Source organism: Dama dama, chromosome 13 (assembly GCF_033118175.1).
Source record: "Dama dama isolate Ldn47 chromosome 13, ASM3311817v1, whole genome shotgun sequence".
Lineage (NCBI taxonomy): Eukaryota > Metazoa > Chordata > Mammalia > Artiodactyla > Cervidae > Dama > Dama dama.
In genome coordinates, this window is record NC_083693.1 from 27,557,321 (window position 1) to 27,574,141 (window position 16,821).

General features: G+C 50.9%; 1 protein-coding gene across 3 annotated transcripts in view; it reads right to left on the bottom strand.

Annotated features, from left to right (window-relative positions):
* The window catches only part of NTRK3 (neurotrophic receptor tyrosine kinase 3), a 409,774-nt gene that overhangs the window by 56,681 nt on the left and 336,272 nt on the right, over positions 1-16,821 (bottom strand). For all 3 annotated transcript variants that reach the window (XM_061158653.1, XM_061158655.1, XM_061158654.1), the window contains exon 14: positions 3,107-3,237. In XM_061158653.1, the coding sequence (XP_061014636.1) occupies positions 3,107-3,237 (131 nt within the window). The remainder of the gene's footprint in view (positions 1-3,106; positions 3,238-16,821) is intronic.

Here is a 16,821-nt window from a genome sequence, read left to right on the forward strand (position 1 = left end):
TCTCTTGCTGTCGCCCCAACAGTCTTCAGAACAGAGACTAGGATTTCTGTTCTTTGTTTCCACCATAGCAATTGCTGGGCAAAAAAAAAAAAATCTTGCTTTAAAAACCGCAATTGTGGGAAAACTTAATTTGGGGTTATTCTGGGATGTGTTCTCTGGAAGTCCACAATTACTCTACCTCAACCTGAGAACAGACTCAATGGGAAGGAGTCTGAAGAAAGGAGTAAAATCTAGAGAGGATGAGAAGCAGGAAGCACCATTTCCTGGCTGTTCTCCAGAGAAAATGAGCGTCTTCTCCAGGGGCTGGGCACTGGGTGGCTCCATCACGCGGCAAATGGCATAAAATCCCAAAACATTCATCTCCTCAAGGTTCCCAGACCCAAGCAGGAAAGGAAACCATTTTAAAAGGATGAAAACAGAAACACATTTTCTGCATTACCCAGTCTGGGCACTGCCCTTTAACACTACAACACGCAGTGGGAAACGCTTCCCAGGGTTGACGACATCATTTCATTTCCTGCTCAAAGCGCAAAATTGTTCAGTTCATTCACCAGTCCCCAGATGGATGCTGGAACACCCAGTAGAGGAGTGTCATCCTATAAATTAAAAATTTTAGGGCAGGGTAGATTCTAAGTGTAGGGACAAATCCACACTCCTGGTCCAAGCAGTTTAAAGACACCCTTGCTCCTCTGACCACCCCACGTCTATGGAGACACACTGAGCAAGTTTATTCGTGAGAGCCAGCAATAATAGGCATTAGCCTTTTATGGGACAATACGCTAGTTCCTTATTTATTTTCTAAAGCAGAGGTCGACAGGCAATATCCACTCTTATAAAAAATAAAAAATGTATTGGAAGACAGCCACCACCCCCATTTATTTATGGATGGTTTAGGCTGCTTTCCCACTACATGGGCAGAATTGAGTAGCTATGGGGAAGCGCCTATGGTCCTCAAAGCCTACAACTTTTACTATCTGGCTTTTAGAGAAGAAGTTCAACAACCCCTATTCTAGATGGTCAATGCAAGCTTGGCAGGTCATATGTCACATGTCTAAGCACATCTGGCTACTATGAACATCAAGAATAATGATGTTGGGGCTTCCTTCCTGGTCCAGTGGTTAGAACTCTGCACTTCCACTGCAGGGGGCTCAGGTTCCATCCCTGGTCAGGGAACTAAAATCTCACCTTCCACACGGTCAAAAAATAAATAATAAATAAGTAAACGAACAAACGGCTTCCCTGGTGGCTCAGTGCTAAAGAATCCGCCTGCAATGCAAGAGATGTGGGTTTGATCCCTGGGTTGGGAAGATCCTGGAGGAGGAAACAGAAACCCACTCCAGCATTCTAGCCTGGAAAATCTCATGGACAGAAGAGCCTAGAGGGCTATAGTCCATAGGATCGAGAAACACTCAGATTTGACCTAGAGACTAAACAACAAAATGCACAAAAGAACCTTAAAAATAAAGTATAATGATGTTGACAAAAACAAATAGCAATGACTCATTCCTAACATTTACTATATCCCAAGCAGTATACGAAACCTTTTTCATGTTATATAATTTAATCACCACAATTGTAAAGAAGAGCTATTATATCTCCTGTTAATCAATCCTGAATATTCATTGGAAGGACTGATGCTGAAACTGAAGCTCGGATACTTTGGCCACCTAATGCGAAGAGCTGACTCATTAGAAAAGACCCTGATGCTGGGAAAGACTGAAATCAGGAGGAGAAGGGGATGACAGAGGAGGAGATGGTTGGATGGTATCACCGACTCGATGTACATGAGTTTGAGCAGCTCCGGGAGTTGGTGATGGACAGGGAGGCCTGGCGTGCTGCAGTCCATGGGGTCGCAAAGAGTCGGACACAACTGAGTGACTGAACTGAACTGATTATACAGATAAGGAAACTGAAGCTCAAAGAGGTTAAACCTCAAGGTCACACTGCTAATCAGTGATGGCTAGATGCCCACCCAGGCCTCTGATTCCCATTCTGTGCCTGTGGCCCACACAGCACTGTCTGCATCTACGGAGGGTACTTACCCTCTGCAGACACACCAGATTATGAATACAGAGATCCCCAAAGCCACAGAAACATTGAGCTTTCATCAAGAGAGTGGCTTGGTCAGAGCCCTCGGTGTTAAGGAGGGACCTTTTGAGGCCCTGGCGAGAGTCCTCGTGGGGAGGGTATTTCCGGCTACCAGTCCTCTGTCCATGGAGCAGAATTCATTCTAGCTTCAAAGGCCTGCTCACTGCACCCACCCCCGCAGAGCCCACTCCATGCTCCAGACCAGGGCTCCCCAGACCGCGGGTGCCTCAGCGAGGCTACTTGATTCTTGTCTGTGTCAATCAGGTTCAAAGATTTGTCCAACACTGACTGACAGAAGCTGGAGCAAGGGTGGGGGAGGGTACCTGGCAGGAGCAAAGTGCTTTGCCTACTGCCCCAGCCTATTCGGCTCCAGCTGCAAATCTGCACCGCTGGCCCAGCAACATAAAAACCCCGGGGTTCACAGACCTAAGTAAGCATCTGCCAGGAGACAGTAGCCCTCAGGCATGCTGTCCCCTGGGGGCTGAACCTGGATCCCAGGAGGTAGCTAAGCATGCCTTCCAACCTCACCCACTCTCCTCCCGAGGCTCAGTACCTGACTCTTCCACTAGCCCACCTCCTATTCCCTGTGATGTTTGCTGCCGTGAGCAGTGGCTCTTGGGGCCTCCATGAGCGACCCACCCCTCATGCAACTGTACTCGGGAGAAATGATCAGATGACTTTCTGGGCGTGGACAGGACATCCTATAAAGTCACTGAGAAGGGAAGAGGGTCAGCGGGGGACAGGGGTGAGCCCAGGGCCTCCAGAATAAAACCAGGGTCCATCATGGGCATCACTTTTCCCTCCAGCTGCACCTCGGGCACAGCCCTCCCTCCAAAGCCATAGGATCCAGACCTTGGAGCAAGCGCATCTGATTACGTCAGCTTATACCATCTTGACTGCATCTGATAACGTTCATTGATACCACCTTCCAGAATGGAGCGAGCCTCTCTCTCCCACCCCCATGGCTGACAGCCACACCCCTCTTCCTTCCGGGGGCCCACGTGCCTCTGAGCGTTACCTTCACAGCCACGAGCATCTTGTCCTTGGTGGGGCTGAGGTTGTAGCACTCGGCCAGGAAGACCTTTCCAAAGGCTCCCTCGCCCAGTTCTCTCTTCAGCACGATGTCTCTCCTTTTAATGTGCTGCACGTCTGCGGGAGGGGACAGAGGAGAGCAGCCAGGTCAGTCTCGGGTGCTCGTTCTCTCCTCGGGGGCTCAGGGGGCTGGGGGGCACAGGGGTCCAGGGCAGGGAGCTCCGCCTCGGAGGCCACGGTGGGGCCAGACGAGCTCCAGCATCTTACCTCGGCTGTAACAATGGGCAACACACAGCGATTTGAGTCTTAACCAGAATGAAATCTCGGCTTTAGCTGACTAGCCCTGAAGCTCTCTAAATCATAGCTGCCTCGGCTGGAAACCAGGAAACCAGAGTCAGTAGTCTTTAATACCCAGGATTCAGGCATAACCGGCTGAAAGTACTGAGCACAGGAGTCCTCTGGGCATTGCACAGATCCAGACTCAAGTGGGCCTGAGACTCGGCATCTCTAATAAACTCTCAGGTGACGTCTGTGTGCTGTGGGTCCATGAGCTGCCCTGGGTGACCAAAAACCACAACCCTGGTTCCTTCTCCCTGTGGGTTTCGGAGCTTGGGAAAGTTATTTCAGTTCAGAGCCTCTATGTCCTCACCTGTAAATGAATGAACACCAATACCTTCCTCCCCGAATTCTTGGGAAGATTATTTGAGATATGAAGAGTTTAGCCCAGGGTCTTGGTACCCACCCCCCACCCACACACACAGACACACACACACACACACACACACAGACACATCACACTGACTCTTGTTATAATGTCTATAATTCTCCTATAGCACAGTGTCTGGTTCACGACAGAATCCACAAAGTGGAAGTTAAAATTATCTGGGGGAAGCCTCTATGTGAGAATCCCTCTCCTCTAAGAGACAAAAAAAAAAAAAAAAAAAGAAACCAGTGAAATAAGAACATAAGTCCAGAGACCTCCCCAGATCCAGGGTCTGTGCAGAGAGAGAGGACTGCTACTATCTTGGCTAATTTAGCAACCTAATTAAAGTCTGTCAGCCAGGAGGAAGCAAAGCTGTGACCTCAGCCCTCCCACCTATTTGGAAAGAATGCTTCGAAGGAATTGTACAAGAAGTGAGCTGATGACGGGGCGGCGGGAGGAGCGAGCCAGAGATTACTCACGACCTTTCCATTCATCGTTCAACAGGCAGAAGCTCATTAAATACCTGCATTCACTTTATGAAGAGCATTACAGAGCCAAGAAAGAGCGTTGTCTCAAACGACCTCGTCAAAAAAATGAAAGCTGAAGACAAAGGACCGGGGCAGACTGGCCCCCAGGGCGAGGGGGCACAGGACAGCAGAGGCATGTGGCCCCCAGGGCCTTGGTTAGTGTTTGGCTTGGTGGGGGCAGGAGGGGGCGATTCTTTTTACAACAGATTACACAGATTTTTTTTTTTTCCTATCAGAATTCTTGGTAGCCCTGCTGTGTCCCAAGATGACCTGCCCTCTGGGATCTGTGGGCGGAAGCATTTACACACCATTTTCTTTCCTCTCAGCAAGACATCCCTGCAGGCTCCCGGGCCATGGGGTGGCTGGGGAGCTCCCACATGCTGCAGGGCTTTGCCCCCATCTTTACAGAAAGGGAATTAAAAATCGGTTCCCTTTTCACACCCTTTGCTGCTATTTCCCAGCCTCTGAGGAAAAGGATATTTTGGCCTTGAAGGGGAAGGCTAAGGGTCTCCCACCGAGAGAAAATGAGAGGTCAGGACCTCTCCAGGGAGACTATCTGCTCATTGCTGCACAGTCATTCCCAGGTGACTACTGATAACGCACAGGTCCTGAGAGATGAGCGTCCTGGTGGGGCCTAAGAGTGGAGATAGGGGTAACAGGATGGTGGTTTCCTAAGGCCGTGCCTGCACCTCTGAACCCACAGGGATCAGTCAGGAATGGGAAGTCAAGGGCACCTGGGTCAGGACCTGGCTCTCTCCCACTATGGACTTGCCCGCCTCACAAAACATCTTGAGTCTCAGTTTCCTCATCTGTAAAATGGGTGAGGAGTATCATATAACCCAAGCTCCACTTACCTGCTACAGGAGCTATTATGTGTAAAGTTTGTAAACCTTCAAGTCCTCTGAAACCATGTGTGTTTCAGTGTTTTCATCATTACTGATGAAGGGAAAATGAAGGCCAAGTCAGGAATTGCCAGCTGGTGGTTGAAATGGGGCTCGAATCCAGAACACCAGGACAGGTCACAGTGGCAAGGCCTTTTAAGGAAGAGCCCTCTTTGGCCCCAGGCCCCTCGCCAACCCCAGCCTCCAACAACATTGCAACAGGATGAAAATAAAATCGCCTAGAAGGCTTATGAAAACTGATCACTCAGCCCTTCTCCTGGAGATTCCTATTCAGGAGGCCCAGGCTGAGGCCTGAGAATTTGCCTTCTCTAACAAATTCCCAAGGTGATGTTGGTACTGCTCGCCCGGGACACTTCTTTGAGAATCAGCAGAATAGGTTGACGTGAGTGGAGCGAGGATTCAGCCAGCTGATGGCTGATGCTCACCTTAACAGACTGGCCTCAACAAGTTCCACCGCCCCAGATATGAGTCAGGCATCACTGCTCAAAGACCAGGAGGAGGCCTGCAATCCTGGACTTACTTGTGTGGCCTCATCAAGCCCCCTCTCAGAGCTTCCAGCCCTCATCCTCACAATGGAGACCACGACTCTCTAGATTCCTTCCTTACTTTCTGGACACGCCTCTACAAAGGCAGGACTACAGTATACACTGTGTGATCAGGAACTCAGTCGTGCCAAGCGGGGGCTGGCAGCTGTCTCAGGGCTCTTGTGCATGTTAAGTCACTTCATTTGTGTCTGACTCTTTGTGATCCCATGGACTACAGCCCGCCAAGCTCCTCTGTCCATGGGATTTCCCGGGTGAGAATACTGGAGGGGGTTGCCATTTCCTTCTCCAGGGGATCTTCCCAAGACAGGGATACAACTTGTATCTCTTTCATTTCTTGAATTGCACGTGGGTTCTTGACCATTAGCACCATCTGGTAAGCCCACAGTATATATTGGGCTAGCCAAAAAGTTCAGTTGCATTTTTCTGTAAGTTATTACAGAAAACTCAAAAGAACCATTTGGACAACCCAATATGTTCCTGGGTCCTTAAGTCAAACTTTGAGCTGGGTGCTCTCACCAGCTCCTCACCCTCCTCCCCAGCTTCTGACTCTCGTCCACAGTGAGTCCGGAATGAGAAGGGAGAATGTCTGTGGAGGGCAGGGCCCTGTTTTCCAGCTGCTGAGCCTGAGGCATGTCTCAGAACCCTCCTCCTCTCCCTCCCTTGGCAGCAAGAATCACAAGCCTTGGAAGATTCAGACAAGTCTTGTGCCAGAAGCGTAGAGGGGGGCCTTTTCTCGATGCTCCCTCCAAATCTCAGGAGTTAAGGGCCCAGGCTTCCCAGGTGGTGCTAGTGGTAAAGAACCCGCCTGCCAATGCAGGAGACATACGGGAACTGAGTTCGATCCCTGGGTCAGGAGGATCCCCTGGAAGAGGGAATGGCTACTTACTCCAATATCCTTGCCTGGGAAATCTCATGGACAGAGGGGCCTGGTGGGCTACAGTTCTCTCTGGTGGGTCGCAAAGAGTTGGACATGACTGAAGCGACTTAGCACACACAGGAGCCCTGAGGCAGCTGCCAACCCCCAGCCTCAGGAGGTCGCAGACTTGATGGCTGTGGGCCTTGAACGTGGCAGAGGACAAGTGGCCGTGACACTGGGAACTCATCTGCCCTCTGCAAACATAAAGCGGAAGCCACCCATGAACCAACATGTCTGCCCCCAGTCTGCCAATGGATCTCTTTCAGAGACGTGGAAACACCCAGTGGCTCAGAATAACATTGCCGGACTCTAGTCATCTGCAGGGACAAGTATTTTGAGACCATTACTTGAGCTTAGTCCACAGATGGAGTGAGGAGACCTGAGGAGGGGTAGCAGAAGGAATAGAAAATCAAAACAGACTCCATCCCACCGTAAATCCTTCCCCAAGAGAGAACCTCCCTCCAGCCATGGGGATAAGAGCTCCATGAGATAACGTGGGAGCTTTGGCGATGGAGAGGCTGGACTGGGGCTGGACTGGGGCCAAACGCATAAAACTAATCACTTCCATGTGGAGAACCCTGTGTACCAACAAGACTCAAGATCCCAGACCTCTGTCCGCGCAGCTTCTTTCTCCGAGCCCAAAGGGGAAGAAGACATAGGTGAAGTTCCCAGTCTTCTCCATCAGTTCCCAGTCCTGTTATCTGCTCCACATGCCGTTCTCACGATAACACTGAGGTAGGTGTGACTGCACCCCTTTCACAGATGAGAACATGGAGGCTGGTGGGTAACTTTCCCAAGCTGACAGAGCTAAAACATGGCCAAAGGACTCGCTCTTCTTTCTCTGGCTCCTGACTCTGTGTGCTTTCTGTTACCTGAAGCCACCTTTCTTGTGTCCTTCTCCACTTTGTGGAGACAGTCGGTCCCCAGAAGCTCAGTCCTCCGTCTTCCCCCTTCCTCTTACCCTGTCCATTCCTGGATGGAAGGCAGCATTTCCCAAGGGAAAGAGTAGGAGCCCTCCTCCAGCCACCCACCCCAGAGGCCCCCAGGAGAAGGGTGTAGGTGGGGATGAGTGTGGGAGGAAAGGACGCTATGCGGGTCCCCAGGGAGTGGCGGGAGTGGGCCATTTCCATTTCAGACACCCACACAGCCATTGGGATCTTTTTGGTGTGTTTATTTTTAGCTCACACTGCGCAGCTCAGAGCTGCCTCTGGTGAAGCCATCTGACCCACATGCCAAAAAGTGATGGATTTTCCTAGGAGGCGAGGGCATCAATTTCCTTTTACTGCCTGGCTGGCTGGCCCAGCAGAGTCTGGGTCACAAGGGGAGGATGCAGGACCCAGGTAGGGGAGGAGGGGACCCAGGGAGGGGAGGATGCAGGACCCAGGGAGGGAAGGATGTAGGACCCAGGCAGGGGAGGAGGGGACCCAGGGAGGGGAGGAGGGGACTCAGGGAGGGGAGGAGGGGACCCAGGGAGGGGAGGAGGGGACCCAGGCAGGGGAGGATGCAGGACCCAGGCAGGGGAGGAGGGGACCCAGGGAAGGGAGGATGCAGGACCCAGGAGGGGAGAAGGGGACCCAGGGAGGGGAGGAGGGGACACAGGGAGGGGAGAAGGAGACCCAGGGAAGGGAGGAGGGGACCCAGGGAGGGGAGGAGTGGACACAGGGAGGGGAGGAGGGGACCCAGGCATGGAGGAGGGGACCCAGGGAGGGGAGGAGGGGAGAGGGGGATGCAGATCCCAGACCGTGGGAAGACCTCCCAGCCTCCAGCGCAGAGGGGCTGCCCAAGAGAGCAAGGGGCTGGTACACAGTGAGGAGCAGTCTTGGGGAAATGGAAAGGGTTCCTGGCCATTCTGGGCTGGCTCTTCCCTAAATCCTTTTTCTGGGAAAATCACCAGTGGTTCCCACAGAGCAAGCCACCTAGATAGCCTCCTGTTCCCACAGGACAGCTGGTTCATCAGAAATCCTCACCCTGTGGGGTCTTCCCAGGTGGTTCAGTGGATGAGACTCTGCACTCCCAATGCAGGGGCCCGGGATTCCATCCCTGGTCAAGGAACTAGATTCTACTTGCTGCAACAATTAAAGACTCGTATGCCACAACAAAGATCGAAGATCCCACGTGCTGCAGCTAAGACCTTGCTCAGTCAAATAAATAAATATTTTTTAAAAATAATGGTAGATATATGTCATTATGCGTGCATCCTAAGTTGCTTCAGTCCTGTCCAACTCTTTGCAGCCCTATGGACTGCAACCTGCCAGTCTCCTCTGTCCATGGGATTCTCCAGGCAAGAATACTGGTGTGAGTTGCCATGACCTCCTCCAGGAGACCTTCCAGACTCAGGGATTGAACCCACATCTCTTACGTCTCCTGAATTGGCAGGCAGGTTCTTTACCACTGTGCCACCTGGAAAGCCCATATGTAGAATAGGAACCTTCAATATCTACTTGGCAGAGTTATTGAGGGAACTAATTTAATAAAATTTAAGTCAAAGAGATAATAGAAAATATCTGAAACCTATAGGACATTTCACAACAGAATTTTTCCTTCCTTTCTGCAAGATTTTGCTTTTAACAAAGAGCTCGATCTACCTGTGAACAAAATAGTGGCTTGGAAAGAAACTTGGAGATACGTGGTGATATTCTGAAATAAAATGGCATGAGTTTCCACGGGGGTGGAGGGGAGGAGCCAACAGTGATCAGGGAGTCACTGGCAGCCTATCTGAACAAGCCACCACGATGTCCAACCCCTTCTTCCTTCGGGTCCAAAATAGTTTGCGGGAAGAAGTTTGTCAAACAATGGAATAAAGACATCAAAGGCAGCGACAGCCACCTACTAAAGATTGCTATTGATCAATACAGAAAAACCAGATTTCCCAGGGTCAGCAGTTATAAATAATGAGATCCTGACTCTGCTGTATGTCAACAGTAAAGTCAGTTCCCCAAAGCCACATGCTCCCTCGGTCAGACTCAAAATGTCTTAAGAGAAATTCATTGGCCAGCTTGATGCTTTGGTTAATTACTGTCCTGGGAAGCCAGGTGTGCATGCCCTGCAGAGATTGTCCTTCCCTGAAGGCTGGCACTTAGGGCACACAGAAGCAGCACCCCTGAGGGCTGCCCAGAAGTTCTCTTAGCTGAGCCCTGATGGGTTTTCTAACCACCTGGCCTTCCCTTCTTCCTTGGCCCATTGTAATTGGTTCCTGGGCTTCTTAGGTGGCTCAGTGCTAAAGAATCTGCCTGCCAACGCAAGAGATGTGGATTTGACCCCTGAGTTGGGAAGATCCTCTGAAGAAGGAAATGGCAACCCACTCCAGTATTCTTGCCTGGGGAACCCCATGGACAGAGGAGCCTGGTGGGCTACAGTCGATGGGGTCGCAGAGTCGGATACGACTTAGCGACTAAAATAACAACAATAACAACCAGTTCTTAGGCTCTGTGCTAAAGCCTCTTGGATCTTCCCCCGTCGACTCCATCTCACTCTGCCCTTGTCCCTTTTAGCTCACTGTCATCCCCTGTGGCCTTATTAATAATAAAAATGCCATGGACTGAGCACTTATTCCAAAGCTGGGCACCGTGCTAAGTAACACTTGAGATGCCTTGTCTCTTCTTCACAACTCTCCTAAACAAGCACATTGCTCCCCAAGTGCTACAGATGAAGCTGAAGTTCAAGGTGATGAAGCAATTGCCCAAGATCACCCAGCTGTTAAAGTGACCCACTGGACTCTAAACTCTGGTGTAGGTGGACCTTGCCACCGAGTCATCCTTCTGCCATTGCTCCCTCGCCTCTTTAACTGACTTCACATCTATAAGGACAGAGATGCTCTTCCAATAACACCCACTCCTGCCGCCCTTGGTCGCCACCACCTGAGCTCCAGGTGGGCGGTGAGGATGCTTTCTGGAGATGAGGACAGCACCAAAAGTCAGAAAGCTAAGACCCCGATGCCCCACAGAAGGACAGAGGGTCTCCACTGCCTGGGTGGCTCTTGAATTACAAGGTGAGTCCTGAGAGCAACTGTAGGCAGAAGAGGAAGGAGATTCTTGGCAGGAAAAGGGGGAGGAAGAGGGGAGAGGAAGGGCGGCTCTCTGAGAAGTGTGTGTTTTCTTTGCACTCACCAGACCCTAGGGTCTCAGGCTGCCAAAAAATGCTCAGAAGAAAACATTAATGCGATACCACACGTTTAATTACACATGAAATGGAATGTCTTTAAATGGAAAAGAATAATATTCCCGGATCTCCAACTGTGGGTTTTTGAAGCAGCAGGAGGCAGATAGAAGGCCAGCTTTGCCTCTTTGAGAGGGGAAGGAGACCTCCGAGAGGGCAGGACCCCTGCTTTTGCTAATAGTGGGAACGTCCCTTTGCCACCGCAGACCTGGCCCCACCCCTTCTCCTGGCCCCACCGCAGGCCTACGCAAGGAAGGGCAAGAGGAACTAAATTCCTACTCGTGAGGGCATGACAGGTAAACATGTCCGCAGGCAGCGCAGACCGTTGCAGTAGTCTGCCGCCAACCCAGCCAGTCCTCCACCTGCACCGAACAGAGCGTGGCTGCACTGTCTCAGCAACTGCTCTTGCAAAGCAATGCTGGGATGATTTACGGACTAGGAAAACAAGAGGACCTCCTGGGTCCGCGTCAAGGATTTTCCAAGAGAAGACATTTCCAAGGCTAGAGAGCCAACAGAAGAACTCTGCAGAATTTCTCTTGGAGGTCTGGAAGTTTAAATTAGTCCCAGGTTACCAACCAACCAGAGGAAACAATGACATGGAAAAGGATTCCAGGTCGAAGAAACACCATCGTTGTCTGTTGCTGTCACTGCCCCTTGGTGAGGCTGACCCAGGATTGCTAGTCTAAGACTCTGAGGTGTCTGCAGCCTAGCCCATATCATATCCCAAGGTTCTTCTCACTGAATTCCACACCCCACGCTATTTTCAGAGTTTGATGGCTTTGTAAAGGGCCTTTGAAGGGTGCTAATGGATGTTCAAGGCAAAAGGGTAACATCCTGAACTATCGTCTTTGTAAATTGGGTCTAGCACAGGGCCCAATACACAGTAGGTACTCACTCAATATGGAATAAATAAACGAATGAACCAAAAATCACCTCCAAGCCACTGCTAGAGACTTTAACAAGAAAAACACTACCAAGAGGGAGGAAGAAGGGAAGCCAAGGGAGTAGTAAAAAGAAGAGAAAGATGAGTGAAAATCGGCAAGGATCCAGAAACTTCCAAAGAGCAAACTTATTTATGACCTGGCTCTAAGACTGGCCCCAGGAACCAAGATCGCACGGAACCAGGACAGTCCTGAGACCCACGTCCTACCCCTCAGTCATGGGCACTGCCGGCTGCTAAACAAAGCTCCCCTGCAGGTCTGTATCCACCGAAGCTCAACAAACACCAGGGCACGTGTGCACCCTTAGGCTAGAGGTAGCAGTCTAGGACTCCAAGACACGGTGTTCCCACCAAGACGAATAAATAAACAAGACACCCTGCTGCTTCTGGAAGCAGTGAAGAGAGAGGATCAGCAGAGGACTGTCTGTTCTGGGGCGATTTCCAGCTCATGTTTCCTGACACAAGAAGTTCAGAGATGAGGCTAAGGTTCAGATGTATTTCTGCCCCCAGGTGCTACCCCTCCGAGTTCAACCATCAGGAACTCAGACATTTTACTAACATCACCGGGCCCCTGACACCAGCTCCCTAACCAAGCCCACCCTTTCCTACCCACTTCCTTCACCTCCATGCCGCGTCGGCTCTTCCCATGGTGAGAGGACCCCTCTGGCTCTCGTTAAGCACGGACTGCCCGAGCCAAGAGTAAAAAGCAAGAGAACTCCCCAAGGAGAGCATCTGGAATTGAGGAGTTAGGTGCTGAAAGATGGAGCTCAGGTTCCGACTGGGAATCTGTCCCTCCAACAGCCTACCCAGCTCCCCACTTCCTCTCCCCCCTTCTAGATGTTCCCGTTCCAAAGAGATAGCGTCAAACTCTCATTCAAAATGCCCATACAAGGGATTCCTTCTGCATCTCAGTCTCCGCAGAGGCCCTTCTCTTCCAGTAGTTGCCCAGTGATGCTGTCTCAGCCTCTTCCCATCCCTGGCATCTAATTCTGCCCTCCCAGGTCCATCTGGTGACATGATTTCTAACACCAAACACAAAACTCAAGCGCCTTCCAATTCTGGAGCTCTGGGCCAAGACCTAGACTGCAGGACACCATGGAGCCCTGCATCTTCACACAGGAAGTCTTAAGGACAGCAAGCAGACATACCTATGAAAACCTTCCTCCATAGAAGGAGGACCACAGGACCACAATCACCCATTCATGGAACATGGATGGAGGATTACCAGTACCAATAAAAACCTGAACCCTTCAGGCAGGAGGCGATCTGTGTCATCAGAAACAACAATATATCGAAATATACAAAACAAGTACCAAAGAAAGAAAGGACACCAGTGTTAGAACAAGAGGGATGAGGAAGGGCATGGCTCCGGAACGAGGCAGGACTGGGTGCAGAGTCACATTCAATGACACGTCTTAGGAGGCAGCATATGATGATTTACTAAATCAGTCTCAAGCCTTGATGTTTTCCTAAGTGAAGTTAAGAAGGTGTCCGTCGCACTGAGTTGTCATGAGGAGTCAGTGAAATTAGGTGTATACAGTGAAGTGCATTGAATGAACTCATGGTAGTAAAGGTTCATAGAGGAATGGGTCTGTTCCTTCCTTTCACCTGCCCTCCGACTCAACCTTTCAAAGATTCTCCCCCTTGACTCTGTCTCTCCAAGCCTTGATTTCCTCACCAGTAAAATGGAGATGGGGGAAAAAGTGCTTATTGCATGGAGCTGTGGTATCCTTAAATGAGACGCATGCCTGCATGCTAAGTCGATTCAGTCGTGTCCGACTCTTTGTGACCCCATGGACTGTAGCCTGCCAGGTTCCTGTGTCCATGGGATTCTCCAGGCAAGAATACTGGAGTGGGTTGCCATGCCCTCCTCCAGGAGATCTTCCTGACCCAGGGATCGAACCCACTTCTCTTATGTCTCCTGCATTGGCAGGTGGGTTATTCACTGTAAGTGTCACCTGGGAAGCTTTTAAATGAGATGAGAAATGTTAAATGTTGAGAACAGTGCAGGAGACTGAAGTAGGTGCTCAGAACAACCTATAGTATCGGTGTCCTTAAGGTAATCTTTAATCTTAATTCTGATATTTGAGAACTCTGATAACATGGCCCAAATCCCCAAGCTTCTTCCTCATAAATGCATAAAATAGGTGCAACAGATGGCCAGGCTGGCCGTTCACTGTCCTCTGTGCCCACTTCATGAGTTCATGCTCATGTATCTATGCCCACACCATCCAAGGTACCCTTCTCCCACTAGGAGAAATCAACCTATGTCTCCAGATCAATTCTAATCCCATTTCTTCCATAAAATCTTCTCCCAGTTGTCTTTTTAAAGAAATCTTTTAAAATGCTTATTCTTATTGCAAAAACATGTGCCCTGGAATCACCTCTGCTTACTTTGCTTCATAATCTCAATTCACCTTGGAACAGCTCAGAGAAAACCATCTCTAAACAGCCTTGCTACATCACTAGAGCAAGTGGCATTAGTAAACACCAGTATTAGATTTTGTAACATGCGTAAGACATACCAAGGCACAGGATTCCAGCTGATTTACCCGTGCAGGCTGGGCCCTTAGACTGCCTACCTTCACCTACTGCAGAAGCTGCTCCTGTCTGGGGGCCTGAAGATGCTGCTTCTGTCTCAGCCTTCCCCCCAGCAGCAGACTTCATGAAAAGACTTTAGTTTTAACACAAAGCACCCTGGGAAGTGAACAGGTAATCCAGGATGGCCATGGACCCCATCTGAAAGCCCTGGGAGGCCCTATTTTTAGGAAGGGTCAAGTTCAACCCTGCCCAAAGCAGGGGGCGGGGCTCAGGAACCAGAGAGGAGGTGAGTTGCCCAAGAGAAGGCAGGACACCCAGGTCACAGCCAGAGCAATCTAGAAACCGCATCCCCATGTAAGCCAGAGGATCTGCTTTCAAGAAGGACCCATCTTTCCTCTTCTTTGTGCAGGGTTAGAACTAGGACCTTATTAAACCTATACACCTACTCCTGGAAAGGGCTTGCACCCGGGTGGAGGATGCAACGCCAGGCTGTCCTCCTTACCCACTGGGTAAGTTCCTGCCTTCTCCTAGCTGCTGTCATGTGGAGGGGCTGCGGTGATAAATGTCACCTGGTAATCCCCACATCCTCTCCTTCACTCCTCCCAACTCGGCTGGGCTCGGGCACACTTTCTTTTCAGCCCCATCCGCACAAAGCACTCTTTGCTGCAGGCTCAGCACTACCCAGGCTTCGCTGGTGGCTCAGCGGTAAAGAATCCACCTGCTAATGCAGGAGATATGGGTTCGATCCCTGGGTCAGGAAGATCCCCATGGAGAAGGAAATGGCAAGGCACTCTAGTATTCTTGCCTGGAGAATTCCACAGACAAGAGGAACCTGGTGGGTTACAGTCCATGGGGTCACAAAGAGTCAGATACAACTAAGCGACTAAAGAACAACAACACCACTTCCCATCCCATTAAACCCCATCAGGCCGACCTTCTAGCCTCGGGGTTTGCACCCAGTTCTTCCAGACTCTTTTGGAGGCCCATGAAACCCACCTCCATAGACCTCAGAGGCCGTGTCAGGAGGCCCGAGGCGTTCGCGATTGAGCCCCTTCCAAGGGGAAATGCTCCCATGTCCAGCTCCCACCCCCTCAGCTAAGACGTCCTCCAGTCACGGGCCCCCGCCCTCTCTAAGCCTCCTGTTCTGGTCCTCACTCTCTTCAGCCCTGTATCTGGCGGGGTCCAAGGTCAGAGCCCCGGGCACGGCAGCCTGAGACTGTGCAGCCTGCAGATTCGTTCCGCACGGCCTCCGAGATCCCGGATCCCGGCCTCCCGTGTGGAAGCCGGCTCGCCCGCCAGGTGTTTTCCCACCACATCCTCCGAGCTGACTTCCAAGAGCTCCCCCACACCAGATGTTAAACGCACTGGCCGGCGGTTTCCTGGCCTGTCTCCTGAAACTCCTCCTACCCTACAATTTGCAAGAAAAAAAAGAGAGATAAAGTTTAAATTTTATCTCTGGAAGTCTGAGTGCCATGCCTGACCCCTGGAATCCCTCCCCAGACTTGGCAGCTCAGACTAGATCTCATCAAGCTCACCGAGTGTGCTGCCTAAAGCTATCAGCAAACCCTCAGATGGTACCTTGGATCAGAAGACCATTCTTTCTAGTTCTCCTAGCACCCAAGGAAATGGAGTTGGAGAGAAGCGTGGGCTTTGAACAATGTAGATATTATTTTTTCCTTACCAATCCTTTGGAAGATTCCTGAAGGTGGGGGACTGTCAGGACTAACGTCAGTGGAAAATCAGGAGAGGAGAGACCTCACTGAATATCAGAGACCGCAGACTGGTGTCGCTGACAAATGGGCAACTCTCACTGCCCACTCTGGATAGCCGTCTCTGGATGGCCTTGTGTGTGCTCAGTCATGTCTGACTCTTTGCATCCCCATAAACTATAGCCCGCCAGGCTCCCCTGTCCATGGAATTTTCCAGGCAAGAATATTAGAGTGTGTTGCCATTTCCTGCTCCAGGGGATCTTCTGGACCCAGGGATCAAAATGGCATCTCCTGCATTGGCAAGCGGGTTCTTTATCACAAGTGTCACCTGGAAAGCCCCCTGGACACCCTTGGGTGGCCCCCAAAAGCATCAGCCTCAGGAATTCACATTAGATACACTCAGGAGCCCTGCAAGATGCCATATTCCCATCCCCTGCAAGTAGACCCCAACTCCCCCTACCCATCAGGCTGGGGGACAGTCTCCTCATTTTCCGTAGGAGAATTTTGCTTGAAGTGGCAACATCTACACATCCTCTGTCTACTGTGCGTGCCTTCACAGGGAGTGCTGCGACCCCCTGATCCTCACCACTCCTTCCTTGTTCTTTGAGAAAGGGTTCTTCCTAACCCCTGCCCACCTGCTCCTTCTCCTTGTGGGTTACTGGTCTTCATTGTTGGCCTGCTCTTCACCACTTGTGCAGCCGCTCTGCTCCTGTGTGCCCTTTTCAGTGTGTGTGCATGTGTGTGTGTGCACGTGTATGCGTGT